The sequence below is a fragment of the Dama dama genome, chromosome 23 (assembly GCF_033118175.1).
Source record: "Dama dama isolate Ldn47 chromosome 23, ASM3311817v1, whole genome shotgun sequence".
NCBI lineage: Eukaryota > Metazoa > Chordata > Mammalia > Artiodactyla > Cervidae > Dama > Dama dama.
Window position 1 is genome coordinate 42,804,316 of NC_083703.1, and position 15,317 is coordinate 42,819,632.

Genomic DNA, 15,317 nt, shown 5'->3' on the forward strand with positions numbered 1-15,317 from the left:
GGCTCCTGGAGCATTTATGCTTCTGGTGAGCATTTATGTGACCTGGACTTTGTTTAATGGGATGCTTTAAAAAGTCTCCAACATCAAGTCCATGGGGCAGACATGGGAACAGCGCTCCACAGGGCCTCCGGTGGCCCCAGGGCCTCCTGGCAGCAATCGGCTTGGTGCTGAGACACAAGAGCAAACTGTTTCCAGCAAACCACAAAAACAGAGATTCCAAACAAGGAATAAGGAGAAAGCAGAACATGAAGACTGTTATTGGCATTTCATTAGAGAAGAGAGAAATCCCAAGGTTGTTCTAGCTAATAGACCTTCCCTGTGACTGAGGAGCAAAGAGGAGAGGGTAGGGGGGCCCCACCAACCCCACTCAGCCCCCTGCCCATCCTTAGAGTGTCCATGGGATTGAGTAAGATCGAAGCTCCCAGGGACAGCCATGCGATCCCTCTGGAGGGGACGGAGTCAGAGGTGCTTCATGTGGACAAGCTCGGCAGGGCCACTGGGCCGCTGTCCCCTGCAAAAGATTGTGCATCTTGAAACAAGATGAAGAGCCTCGTGGAGGCTGAAGAACCCAGGAGAATTGAGGACAGAGAACAGAATGAGTGACGGTGGGCTTGTCATGGTTGTCGTTGCTGCATATTTGCTGAAGTAGACGTTGGTCCAGAGATAGTTATCAGGGCAGACAACTTGCAACATTCCTGACATGCACCGGTGGAGAGATGCCCCCAAGACAGAATCCCCGTGACTCCCCATCCAAACAGCTCTCTTGAGCCCAGCAGCCTCTGTATAGGTAGGTCCCGGCTCTCCAGGGTGGGGCCCGGGTATCTGCATTTCTGACAGCTTCCAGCGAGGCCAATGCTGCTGCCCCTGGACCACACTGTGAGCAGGGCGGGCAGAGAGTGTCACTGCTCAGTGGCCTAGGCAGCTTCTAAGCCACTTCACGGAGAAGCTACAAGAAGGTTTCTCTCGCTAAAGAGGGGCTGCCCCCAGTGCCCCCTTGGGATGCCTGAGGACCCCTCTCTCCTTCTAAGGAGGGCCCTTAACCCATCGACATAGCTCACCCCTTGAGCCCTGCCCAAGGACCCCGCTCTTCCCAGTAAGGCATCACTTGACCCTCCTCATCATCCTGGTCGATCTGGATCCTTCTTGAGATGAGGTGAGAAGTAGATCACCCAGAGGTGATCTGCGCAGTGTGGGGCAGACTGGAGCTCCTGTCCCTCCTTCTAGAACCTCCCTCCCCGAGGCCTGCCGGTACTGCCAGGCCTTTGGCATCCGGGTGGCACTGGCCTCACTCGCTGCCTCTGCCCAGGCACCTCCTCCCCAGGCTCTTTCCACGAGTCCTCACTGCCTCACACTTAGCCTCAGCGGGTAGTGAGGATGGCTAAGGATCCTTTCCATGTGTCTTCTAGAAACGTAGCAGCGAACTGGTGCAGCCTCACAGAGGAGGCAGGTGAGCTCCTCGCCAGGCGGATGCCAGCGGCTTGGGCAGGGTCCTGGCATTGGGCAGTCTCCACTGGAGGCCAGTGTGCTCCTAAGGGGCTCACGGCTCTGTCCTCTGTTCCAGCTGGAACTGCCCACCCCACCCCCTGTAACTGCCCACCCCCCATCTGCTGTCTTTAGCATGGGCTGGGGGTCAGGTGTGAGAATGTCAGACTTCTGGCAGACAGGAAAATGTCAGACAGGAGGCTGACCTCTGATCCACCAGTTCTGAGTTCCTTCCCATAACACCCGGGGTCCACCTGGTGGGTAGGACGTCTGCATTTGGGAGGCAAAAGCTAAGGGAAGGATGCCAGGGACTTGGAGGAGAGTGTGGAAGGAGCCAGCTGCCACATCAAAGAGAGAACAGATGCCTCCCCAAATAGGAGATACAAATGGCAAATAAGCACGCAGAGATGTCCACATCACCACCTCGGGAGAAGTGCAAACTAAAGCCAGCACAAGCGAGTGCCATGAGGATGCAGAAGCCAAATGGCCTCCCCGGAAGACAGTTGATCGTTTTCCTGTAAAGTTAAACACCGTGCAACCCAGCAACCTCATTCCTGTTATTCCGTAGACATGAAGTCTATGTTCAAGCAGAAACCTGCACGAGTGCATCACAGCCTTTTTTAGTAAAAGTCAAAAACTGAAAATAAAAAGCCTTTGGTAGACAAACAGACGAACACACAGCAGCACTTCCTTATCATAGAAAATTACTCGGGAATAAAATGGAGTGAACTGCTGACACTCCCAGCAGCCTGGGTGACCTTTGGGGCCTGGTGCCGAGGGGACTGGTCAGGGGTCTTGCCCTAGGCAGAGGCTGTGTCCTAGTTTAAGCTCTGGGCCACGCGTATGTAAGAGGTGTGGTCACGGGTGTGGGGCTGCATTCTATCTTTGCAGTCCCTACAGGAACTCTGTTCTAGTTTCAACACTTTTATGTGAGTCTAAAATTGTTTCAAAGGGGGTGTGTGTGTATGTCTGTTTGTGTGTGTATGCATATATACCCCTCTGTGACCTAGACTTAGTTGAAGAGTTTTTAGATGCGACCTCACACACAGACACAGTGAGTAAAATAATTTATTCATATACATACATACACGTATTGTACAAGGCCATCTTCAATGAATTTTAATACTCGTAACCTTCAAACTAACTAAAATACAATTTAAATACATGCATTCCTTTCAATAAAATGGAATATTTCAGAACAGTAAAGAAACTTGGGAAATGAGTGACTGATTTTTTTTTTTTTTAATTGAAGGATAGTGGCTTTACAGAATTTTGTTGGTTTCTGTGAAACATCAACATGAGTCAGCCATTGTTGTTGTTCAGTTGTTCAGTCGTGTCCAACTCTGAGACCCCACGGACTGCAGCCCACCAGGCTTCCCCTTCCTTCACCATCTCCCAGAGTGTGCTCAAACTCACGTCCATTGAATCAATGATGCCATCCAACCATCTCATCCTCTGTCATTCCCTTCTCCTCCTGCCTTCTGTCTTTCCCAGCAAGAGGCTCTGGGGAAGCATACAGATGTCCCCTCCCTCTTGAACCTCTAGTAACTGATGACTTTGAACAGCCCAGCCAGTGCCTTGATATACGGTCATAGGTTTACTGTGATGGGATCTTGCATAGAGGCATCCCTTGGTTTAGAAAATGCTCTCATTTTACAAATTAGGGAGCCCGCCTGTGCCACAGGCGCATGCAGACATGTGGGGCGGTGGCCACGCTCAGTGGCAAGGGGTTGAGGGACACCAGGTAGGCAGGCCCTGGGGTCCCTGTTCCTAGAGAGATGGCTTTCTTGTTGCTGCAGAGATGGGGCATGGAGCTCTGAGGACCTCGACCTGCCTAGGGGCTGGTGTCCTTGGCCAGTCCCTGATGCTACAGGAGGAGAAAGGAGGCATCGAACAGGCAGGAGGGCCACAGTCAGCCTACTCCAGAGCACGACAACCATGGCCCCCACTCCAGCCAGAGAGGCTTCTGGAGCCTGGCCAGGTGGGGGGCCCAGGAGGAAGGGGGCAGCTGGGCTCTCAGAGGAAGACCCTGTTGTTCTCACTGGCCCCTCCCAAGGCACAAGTAACTCTTGCACTTCCTTGGGGGACAGATCCTCTGTGGTGGGTGGGCAGATGGGTGAGGATGGCTGGATGGTTGCTGTGTCCCCATGGTTCGTTCCCAGGAGGTGAATGCTCTACCAGGGCCCCCGCTCCCCACCCACCCTCCTCACCTCTCAGCTGAGGACAACATCATCCTCGCGGGCCCAGGTAAGCTGTCCGCTGCCAGGTTCCCCTGCGAGCCCTTTGTCACTGGCCCCGGGGGTGGACATGCAGCCACCCGTCAGCTCGGTGACCCGGCTTTGTTCCAGGAGCCGCCTTGGGCTCCTCACATCTCTGAACTCCTGAGAGAGCAGGTGTGTGACACCGACACTACTAAATGGTTTCTCTGCAGAAACACGAAAAGGACAAACTTGATGAAATGCCAAATCGCAGTGTAAAATGAATTATTCATGTGTCATAAAAAGAGTGAATTCGATATTTTTCCATTTCCCCCCCATAACTTTCACAGTGTTCCATTAAAGCGTAATGAAAAAAGAGGGAAAAGTGAATGCAATGCTTAATCCCCAAAAGAAAGAATTCAATTTAAAGTATAATTTTTTTTCCTTCTAAAATGGTACGTGTGAGGGAATTTTTGACTTTTTATTTCCGAAATAATTTCAGACAGAAGAATTGCAAGAGTGGTACGAAGAATCCCTATATGCTTGTCACCCAGTTTCCTTTGGTCTTAACCGTTTACCGTTGGGTGCGTTACCGTTCTCTCAATGTGCGTATGTTTTCCTGAGCTCTTTGCAAGAAAGTGTCAGACAAGATGTCCTTTTAACCCTAAATGGGCCAGGTGTGTTTTCTAAAAACAAGTGCAATTATAAAAGTCAGGAAATTAAAATCATTCCAGTACTATCATCTCATCTATAGACCTTATGTACATTTTTCCAGTTCTTTCAATATTGTCCTTATAGCAAAAGGGAAAAAAATCAGACCCAGTTCAGGACCCAATCTTGCATTTTCTTGCTCTTCTCTTTTTGTTGTTTAGTTGCTAAGTCGTGTCTGACTCTGCAAAGCCATGGACTGGCTCCTCTGTCCATGGGATTCTCCAGGCAAGAATACTGGAGTGGGTTGCCATTCCCTTCTCCAGGGCATCTTCCCAACCCAGGGATCCAACCCACATCTCCTCCTTGGCAGGCGGGTTCTTTACCACTGAGCCACCAGGGAAGCCCTGAGGCTGTTCTCTGATGATAGTCTTCTATAATCTGGAACCTTTCTTCTGCCATCACCTTCATGTTCTTGACATGTTTTGAGAGTCCAGGTCAGTTGTTTCAGGGGAGCCCTCCTTCTGGGTCATCTGGTGATTCCTGCTGGTTGGATTCAGGTGATGATGCTGTGGGAAGGGCCCCCACAAGGAGACACCTGCCTCCACGTGTCCTGTCACCAGCGTGGCATGTCTGTGGGACACCTGACAAGTGGTGATTCTATCCCCTTTTACAAGTGGCATCTGCCAGGTGCCTCCCAGCCAAGCAGCATTTCTCTGGAATTAATAAGCATCTTGCGGGGAAGTGCTGTGTGAGAATGGAGCGTCCCCCTTAGCACTAGTTGTTCACTTACTGGTTTTAAAACTCTTTACAAGCTCCTAACCTCATGGCTCCTTCTGTATTCATTAGCTGGGCATTCATCCATGAGGTAGAGTTTTCCCTTCCCCCATATTTATTTTTTTACACATTTATTGCTTCAGATGGGCTGGACCATTGATTGTTACTCTGTGGGTTCCTGTCCGTCCTTACAGTATTAACAGTGTGTTTATGCTCACTTTGTTACCGATTAGACAGGCGCCCCTTCTGGTTAGCTCTGTGTCCTTTTGACACAATTCGTCATCTCTTACCCTTTTTATAATCATTTCCTGGGCAGTGATCTGTCCCAGGTCTATTTTGGATTTGGCAGCTCTGACCCTGAAATTGGTCGTTTCTTCAAAGCTCCCTGGTTCCACATATTGGAGAACCATGTTTAGAAACCAATGTCTAGGCACTGGGTCTGCTCATCACCTGGGAGTGGCTGTGTTGTCCCAGACCCTCTCCGCAGACTGAGCTGGAAGAAACATGTAGCACATACGTACATAAACACATCTGTGTAACCGTGTGTGTACACAGTCCGTGTGTACATGGACATACTTATTTTTTTAATCTATTTATAGATAGATGGAAACCAACATCCTCAGCCTAATCCAGTCTGCTCACATCACTGCTCACATCAGTATCAGCAGCTTTTTTCAGTGGCTCTTTATCCCATGGGGTGGACACCTCACCATTTATGTAACCACTGTCCTTTGAATGAGCGTTTAGATCATTCCCAAAATTTTGCAATTACATACAAGGCTACAATGAATAACCTTGAGCATATGTATTTTTCTATTATCGGAGGTGAATCTTCAGGATAAGTAACCTAGAAGTGAGATTATTGGGCCAAAATTCAGCACGTATTTAATTGTGCTGCACATTGACAGTTCTGCTTCCTAAGGTGGCACCAGTGTGCATCTAACCAGCCTGTATCCCCACAGCCTAACAGACAGGATGGCTGGTTTAGGTAGAACATGGTATCTTCTTGCAATTTTGCTTCTCCTTTCTTCAAGTGAGGATGGACATCATTCCGCTTGGATGAGACGAGACCATCAGAGCGCCCAAGCCAGGAATTTCAGATGCTGACCCTGTACTCATGTGACTCTGAGAGTCAAGTCCTAGTTCAAACCATTCCCAACCCATGGTGCCAAATCTACCTTGGACTTTCCACCTGCAAAGAGTAGGGAACCCAGTGGGTAACGTGTTATATTCCTCTGACAGGTGTAACATAAAGGGGAAGAAGATCTAAAGGAATAACCATTGCTTTATACAATTACATGAAGCTCTCATGTGCAGAAAGTCAGACACAAAGAAAATCACACTGGAAGGGAAGCTATGACAAACCTAGAGAGCATATTGTTTTTTACTTACAAAAGTTATATTTACACATCTAGTAGGTAAAGCAAGTTACACCCATTTCAAAATATGTATTTAAACACACATCTGAGTACCTTTCAAAAGGCAAGAAGTTTTTAAGAGAACTTCAGTTTAATAAAGCTAAATGGGGAGAATTTAAGGTTGCATTTGACGTAGTATTTAAACAAAACTAAAGTGCTAAAACTCAGTATTTAGACAAAGAATGCAATTCACTAGTCACTAGGCAAAGAAAATGGCCCATAGCAGATGGCACACAGAACGTCCTCCAAAGAGATAGCACTTTGCCGACAAAGTCAAAGCTATGGTTTTTCCAGTAGTCATGTATAGATGTGAGAGTTGAATCATAAAGAAGGCTGAGCACTGAAGAATTGATGCTTTTGAACTGTGGGGCTGGAGAAGACTCTTGAGAGTCCCTTGGACTGCAAGGAGATCAAACCAGTCAATCCTAAAGGAAATTAGTCCTGAATATATATTGGAAGGACTGATGCTGAAGCTGAAACTCCCATACTTTGGCCACCTGATGTGAAGAACTGACTCATTGGAAAAGACCCTGATGCTGGGAAAGATTGAAGGCAGGAGAAAGGGGACAATAGAGGGTGAGATGGTTGGATGGCTTCACCGACTCAATGGACATGAGTTTGAGCACACACCAGGAGATGGTGAAGGACAGAGAAATCCAGCGTGCTGCAGTCCATGGGGTGGCAAAGAGTCAGACACGACTGAGTGACTAGATAGCAACAATAGTAGACAGGGGGGCAGTGGCAGTGTAGACATGGGCGCCGCGGGTGGTCTTAACCCTCCATGGCCTGGTGGGTCAGACCTGCATCTCAAGGAGCTCCAATGCTGTGCTGAGTTTTGATCTGTTCCACTGCCTGCTCCTTGGGCCCCCAATGCAGTGTCTCCAAGTGGACCATATCCCACATGCTCCATGTGAGGATGAAGGACGGGGGAGCCCCTGTCAGCACGTCTGCTCCTTTATAAGTTTCATCACCAATAACCTTGCTTCTTATAGGAAAAACTAGAAAGGCAAAAAGAAAGAAAACATCACTGATGTGCCCCCTCATCTGGAAGCAGCTTAATTTCTGACATTTTGGAGGAAATATGACTTGTTCCACGCTCTACCTCTTTCTTTCCCTCGGTTACTACAAGCATCTTTCCAGGGCAGTGAATAAGCACCTACATCACCATTTTCCATGACTGTGTAGAAGTCCACATAGAGTCCTCTGTGATTTTGATTGTTTTGAAGCAGTGCTGTCGGGAGCACCATGCAGGCTTCACAGGAATTCCCGATTCCCAGTGTCTCCTGGCCTCTGCCTCCCAACCCAAGCCATGCAGAGATGCTCCCCCCAGCATAGATGCTGCCCCCAGCAGAGATGCTCCCCCCCCCCAAGCAGAGATGCTTCCCCGTAGCAGAGTTGCTTCCCCCCAGCAGAGAAAGCCAGGGGATGAGGGGGCAGTGGGGGCCCAGGGAGCTAGTGTGGGGGTGAGGCCTTGAGAGAGATGAGTGACAAGGGGTGCATCCCGCTGCACCCTTGCACCCTCGTGGCCATGCTCACAGGGTTAATACGTGTCCAACCGGGCTCTGTGATTATCCTATGAAATCCTCCTAAGGAAGAAACCTCAGGGGCGGAGAACCAGCTCTCTGCATAGAGGTCACAGCTGAAGGCAGACTGCCTGGCCACAGGGAGGGGGTCCAGACCTGCTCTGCCCACTTCAAGCATCTGTTCCTCCAGCCACATGGACGGTGAATGCCTTTGGATGCTTGCATCCTGCCTTGCAGATATTCTAATCTAATGACCCATGAAGAGGATTTTCAGAAACAGTTGCTGTGTGTGGCTCGTGCCTTGGTGGTGGCAGTTGTGTCTTTTCTCTTCTTGTTTTGTTGGCGTCCCTAGCACCCCCCAAGACCCCCGCCCCCGTCTGATGGCAAATGTCCAGGACCAATTGTATACACAGCACTGCTGTTGATGGGAGGTAGAATGTACCGAGAGCTGGGCTGCTCTTGTCTGCCCTGTAATTTATCTGAATTTTTAAAAATCAATCTTAATCAAAATTGACTTGTTGTTTTGATGCCGTGTAGCCACAACTTTGTAGTTTACAGAAGTGGCCCCCTTATACTCTAAATAACACTCTGTGAAGATTTTGAGGGGTGACCCTTTACATGGTTGTGTCATCAGAAGCTGTTTCCAGAGAGGGGGGTCAAGGCCCAGGCATCTCTGTGGGGTCTGTGGTCACAGCTTGCACTGCAGTGCTCTTTGATTGGAGGACTTCCCACTGACCCCTCTGGCCGCCGACCTCCCCTTCGCCACCGTGAAACTGAGCAGTCAAGAAGTGGTCATCAGAATCCCAGGGCGGAAGGGTGTGGAGAAGACACCCCAGCTTCAGACAAGAAGCCACTGAGGCCAGTAGGGTTGGCAGATGACCAGACACTGGTGTTCAGACAGTGGGGAGCACAGAGGTCCAGGGTGAACTGGCCAGCTGGCCAGTTCTGTGGTTTGGGGACATTGTAGCCTCCCAGAGGCCAGGGTGTCTTTTGCCAAATAGAAATAACAGGAAAAAAAGCCACAGCTGCTATTTCTAGAGGGGCTGTGAGAATCCAGCCAGCCCACATATTTAAACTCTTAGTAAACTAAAACAAAACCAAAACCTCCCCTGAAGCCCAAAGCCTGAACAAGTACCCACAGTCAGAGCTGTCACACAGGCACCAGGATTCCCACCTGCACAGACTGGCCTGTCACGTGACGCGTATCCTCTCTGCATCTGGCCTTCAGCCCCATCCTCTGCGTCTCTCTCAGGCCCTCAGGTCCTACCCTGACTGTAGGGTCCCTTCCCCAGACCCCATGTAGAGGGCCATCGAGGGCAGCGAGGGCAGTCCAGTGCTGAGGTTCCTGGAGACCCTACCTGGCCTCCCCATCCCGGATCGAGGGTTCTGGCCTCCCTGCAGGGGGGCACATGTGCGCCTGCCCAGAGCCCGCAGTCCCAGACCCCACCATGTGAGACGCCTCCCTGGGGCTGCTGGTTCCACCTCTGCAGGAGTGAGGATGGGTGCCACGCCTTCCCTTTATTCTTTGGGAGGCGATGCTACAGAAAAAAGACATGAGCTCTGCAAACCTGGCCCAGTGGAGGGGAAAGGGAGGGGTGCTGGGGACCCGAGGAGGGTGTGTGTGTGTGTGCATCTGGATGTGTGTTTGGGTGTGTTTGTGTATGTATGCGTGTGTCTGTGTGTATCCGTGTGTGTTTATGTGTTTGTGTGTCTGTAACCGTGCGTATGTGTTCGTGTGTGTGTGCATGTATCTGTGTGTGTTTGCATGTGCATGTGTCTGTGTCTATATGTGTCTGTGTGTGTCTGTGTATGTTTGTGTGTGTGTCTCTCTCTGTGTGTTCAGATGTGCATATGTGCATGTGTCTGTGTGTATCTGTATGTGTCTGTGTGTATGTTTGTGTGTTTTTATGTGTAACTGTGTGTGTGCATGTGTCTGTGTATCTGTGTCTGTGTCTACATGTGTGTGTAACTGTGTGTGTCTGTGTGTGTCTCTGTGTGTTTGGATGTGTGTGTGTGTGTGTGTATGTGTCTGTGTGTGTCTGTGTGTAACTTTGTATCTGTGTGTGTCTCTTTGTGTTTGGATGTGTATTTGTGTGTGCATGTGTCTGTGTATATCTGTATGTGTCTGTGTGTGTTTGTGTCTGTGTGTCTGTGTGTGTCTGTGTGTGTGTGTGTCTGTGTGTGTAACTATGTGCATGTGTTTGTGTGTGTTTGGATGTGTGTTTGTGTGTGCATGTGTCTGTGTGTGTCTGTGTGTGTAACTGTGTGTCTGTGTGTGTCTCTGTGTGTTTGTGTGTGTGTGCATGTGTCTGTGTGTGTAACTGTGTCTGTGTGTGTAACTGTGTGTGTGCATGTGTCTGTGCGTGTGTCTGTGTGTATGTTTGTGTGTCTGTGTGTGTAACTGTGTGTCTGTGTGTGTCTCTGTGTTTGTGTGTGTGTGCATGTGTCTGTGTGTGTCTGTGTGTATGTTTGTGTGTCTGTGTGTGTAACTGTGTCTGTGTATGTGTAACTGTGTGTGTTTGTGTGTGTGTGCATGTGTCTGTGTGTATGTTTGTGTGTCTGTGTGTGTCTCTGTGTGCATGTGTTTGTGTGTGTTTGGATGTGTGTTTGTGTGTGTTTGTGTCTGTGTATATCTGTGTGTCTGTGTGTGTGTTTGTGTGTCTGTGCATGTGTTTGTGTGTGTTTGGCTGTGTGTTTGTGTGTATGCTTGTGTCTGTGTATATCTGTGTGTCTATGTGTGTGTCTGTGTGTCTGTGTATGTGTTGGTGTGTGCCCATGTGTCTATGTGTGTCTCTTTGTGTTTGGATGTGTATTTGTGTGTGCGTGTTTTTGTGTGTGTTTGGCTGTGTGTTTGTGTGTGTGCTTGTGTCTGTGTATATCTGTGTGTCTGTGTGTGTGTTTGTGTGTCTCTGTGTGTAACTATGTGCATGTGTTTGTGTGTGTTTGTGTGTGTGCTTGTGTCTGTGTATATCTATGTGTCTGTGTGTGTATTTGTGTGTCTGTGCATGTGTTTTTGTGTGTTTGGCTGTGTGTTTGTGTGTGTGCTTGTGTCTGTGTATATCTGTGTGTCTATGTGTGTGTCTGTGTGTCTGTGTATGTGTTTGTGTGTGTGCTTGTGTCTGTGTATATCTGTGTGTCTATGTGTGTGTTTGTGTGTCTGTGTGTGTGTCTGTGCATGTGTTTGTGTGTGCCCATGTGTCTGTGTGTATCTGTATGTGTCTGTGTGTGTGTCTGTGTGTGTGTTGGTGTGTGCCCATGTGTCTGGATGTGTGGAGGGCAGCTGGGTGCTGTGTGGACAGAGTGTCACCCGCTCCCACCCTGAGGGCCCAGGAGAAGGTCACTCCTTGCCATCGGGGTGAGCGCCTCCCCGTGTGCCTGTTTTCTCCCCCAGACAAGACACAAACAGGCCAGCAGGAAGCTTCCTACGCAGGCGCAGCGGAGGCTCCAATTTGCAGTTTTATATGCGTTTGATTAACCAAAACAGGAGGGACACCAGGGCTCAAGACCAGGCCCATGACGTTCTTATTTAGGTCACAGTCCAAGGAAAGAAGGGATTCAAGGCAGAGTCCGGGCCCCAACACCAGCCCTGCCTTGACCTGAAGCCAGGTTGACATCTTAGAACGAGGAGTGGACTGCACACGCCGCCTGTGTCCTCCCCCCGGCCCCGTTCTCCATCGGACACCCCGCTGTCCGCACGCATCCCAGAGGTCCACTGGGCTGTGGGTTTAATCTCCCTGGAACAGCCCAGAGCCCATCCTTGGGGTCTTTCTCTTCCTAAGGGGGACAGCACTTGCTGGGCAGGCTTGCAGGGCCTGACCCCCGCGTCAGTGATGGTGGGAGACCCCTGCTGACCCTCTTCCTCCCATCCGTCTCTCCCGGCAGAGTGACTACTCCAGCGACACGGAGAGCGAGGACAACTTCCTCGTGATGCCCCCGCGGGACCACCTGGGCCTCAGCGTCTTCTCCATGCTCTGCTGCTTCTGGCCGCTGGGCATCGCCGCCTTCTACCTGTCCCACGAGGTAAGGCCTCCCGTCGGCTACACACACGCGGCCGGTACACCCAGGCCGGCAAGGACAGGGTGGGAGTGCTGCAGGGGGAAACCTGGTCTTGGGGGCCCAGCCTCACCCCAGCAGACCCAGGCGCATCCTCAGAGGGCGGCCGTGGGGAAAGCGGCAGGTTGGGAGCCGGGCCTCCAAGCGGACATTCGTGGGGCGCCAGCAGGACAGACCATGTGTTGGGAGAGTCCATTGAGGGTGATGGAACAGAGGCAAAGTGGGTTCTGTTTTCTTTGTAAAAGGCTCCCACATAAAATAGGGTCCCATGACATGGCGCCTGTGCCCTCATCCGAAACAGCCTATCTTGGCCAGTAACTGGGCCCTCTGTCCAGTAGCAAGGCTCTAAGAGAGTCAGTTCCTGGCCCTTTTTCATGGCAAACCTCCTCCTTTGCCTTCATGGAGCCCAGGTTTTAAATACTTCCTCTGTGTTCCTGTCACTCAGAAATTACCTATGTTCCCATTCTTATTAATCAAAGGAAGACGTGTACTTGTCAATTAGAGACGGAGTTTCAGCCTCACCCGTTATCCCCACCAGATGGAGGGAAAGGCAGCCCTTCTGTTGCTCCAGAGCCCACAGCATCCTCAGGGCCCCTGGGGCTCCCCCTCCAGTGTCCGGACCCTGGGGCCATCCGGCCAGGCCTTGTGCTGGAAACGTTCCTTCTTCTTGCTTTGAGAAGGACCCTGGCCTCTCACTGCTTCTTGCCATTGTCTGTCCCGATTCAGTGTGTTGGGTGAGAGTCCCCATGTGTGCTCCTGTGTCCCCTGCCCCCCTTTCCTGATCCTACAAGGAGTGAGGAGGGAGGGGAGAATCCACTAGTGGCCCTCGAGGGCATCCCGTCTTTGCAAGAAAACCAAGAGGCCCCAGAGGCCCTTCCAGGGGGGCGTGGAGTGGCCGCTTCTCTGAGATCTTGATCCCAGAGGATGGACGGGTGTGGGGAGGGGTGATGGAGCCATCCTACTTGGCCAGAGTTGTGCCCAGTGGTTATTCCACATCCAGCTTTGGCCTGGAGGGTCTGTCTGAGCGTCTCTTTGGTGAGTTGGTTCTACACACGCCAGAGGCCCCTACTCTGGGGTGCACAAACCCAGGTTGTAGAACTAGACTCTGGGCCACCAGGGGCCTGGGGGTGGTGGGTGGAGTGAGGCTGGGAGCTCCTGGACACAAGCAGTGGCCATGGGTGCTGCGTGCGCCCAGGATTGGGATACACAGTGGGACCTGGTCAAAGGCACGTGGGTAGATGGGGCCCCCAGAAGACCTCAGGCTCAGAGCCTACCGCTCAGTGTCAATAGCACCCTGACCCTGTGTTCCTGCAATGCAAACAGTTAAGAGGGTTCCACCAGGTGAAGGAAGGTCCAGGAGGGTGGAGCCAAGGGAAGCCGGCTGTCCGGGAGCCCGGGTGTGACCTCAGCGCCCCCTGCATCCAGTCCTGACACATCCAGAGTTGAAGGCGGGCGGCCCACCCCCAGCCTCCTATTCTGGCCTGCTGACTCACGCCATCCCCCGCAGAGGGTGCCCTCCACACTAGAGCTGTGTTTTAATTGCCAAATTGTAGAACAGGACCAATATTTTCACTCTGCAAGTGGACATTGGTGTCACCTGCCAGCAGGGGCTGAGTGAGCCCCGGGTAAGCAGAGGCGGGGCCCAGGACAGGTCGCCTACAGACCAGGTTGTTCCTGATCTCAGCTTCTCCCTGACCCTGGGGGAGGCCCATCTCTGGAGCAGGGCAAGGCAGGCATAGCATCTTTGTCTGAAAGATGATAAATACAGCAAAAATCCAGCCACAATTGAGGAGACTGGCATTAGATCCTCCTTCTCGGAGAGTAATGTTATCCTTCACACCTTAAGAACCTCCTAGACTTGGGCCTGACCAGTCAGGATGTTTAATACCTTCAATGGAAAGGATTCTGATCATTTATTAACAGCAAATGAAACGTCGTCTCCATGGAAGCTGCTGCCCACATTCTTAGAGTGAAGAGCAAGTGTTTAGAGGCCTGTGGGATTGCCTTCACTCTTGGAATAAGAGGAGGGGTTCTGAGGTCCCCTGCTTTCAGCCCCTCTTCTCTTTGTGCTGTGAGCGTGGATTGCCCCTTGAGGAACATGGGTCCATGGGAGCTTATGGCTGAGACCCGGGCACTGCAGGCCTGGGAGGCAGGCAGCCCCAGGCACCCAGTGCTCCAGCCCAGCTCTGAGGCCCCCGGGCCTCTGTCCCTGCCTCTAAAGCCTGACTGCAGACACTGGAAATAGGAATTGTCAGCACACACCTGAGTCCCCAGGTGAAGGGACAGCTGGACGGAGACGTGGGGTCTTTTCTCCAACAGATTTTATGATTCGAAAAAGGCCTTAAGTAGCAGTAACAGCAGTCAAAGTATCAGTGAGGTGGGCAGCGTCTTTACCTGCCGGGTCCTGGTCCAGGTTAAACACCCTACACCTGCCTTCTCAGGCAGTCCTGGCCAACAGCGTCGACAGCCTCAGAGGGGTTAGAAAGTCATGTTGTCTGGCCCCACCGACCTGTTCCATCAGAGCCACCAGGGTGGGGCGTGGAGCCTGCATTTGAACAAGCCCTCCCTCGCTCCTGATGCTGCTATAGTCTGAGCTGTTGCACATGCATGTTCTCTTGGGAAGTCCGTGACAGGGCACTGCCCTCACATTGCTTGGTAGCTATGGTATCAGGGAGGGTGATGGTGTCCCAAGGCCAGACCTGACTGGCAGTGAGCCTGGCCCAGAACCACCCCCGGAAGAGGCAGCGAATTGGAACTGACAGTGTGGAGGACTCAGCGTGGAGGCCCAAGTGTAGTATTTGTCCACAACTTCATTTACTCCAATGCTCATCATTTGATCCAGCCCCCAGTGCAGGCATGGTGTATGTACCAAAGAGAGAAGAGAGTGTTTTGTGTAGTTTTGGTGGGTCCACCAAGGAACCGATGCTCTGAGTGATGATGAGGGTGGAGAAGAACCCAAATTTGCTGAGCGATGCTAGGACCTAGTTGATGTGTTCACTTTATCTTATTTCATCTTTGCAATGAGTCTGAAAGCTGGGAATTTATTATCCCCATTTTATAGATGAAAAGACTGAAGTTTCAAGGGATTAAATAATTTCTTGAAATCAGAGATGTAGCAAGTATGGTACATGATGCATATATCAATGTTTCTAACCCTCAAAATCAAATTTCCTGCAATATAACTTTTTTAAGACTTTTTTTATTTTATTTTTTGGCCA

The 15,317-nt window shown here is 50.9% G+C and overlaps 1 protein-coding gene across 1 annotated transcript in view; it reads left to right on the forward strand.

Annotated features, from left to right (window-relative positions):
- Positions 1–15,317, forward strand: part of SYNDIG1 (synapse differentiation inducing 1) — a 104,682-nt gene that overhangs the window by 59,657 nt on the left and 29,708 nt on the right. The window contains exon 3 of the mRNA XM_061126499.1: positions 11,929–12,066. Coding sequence (XP_060982482.1) covers positions 11,929–12,066 — 138 coding nt within the window. The remainder of the gene's footprint in view (positions 1–11,928; positions 12,067–15,317) is intronic.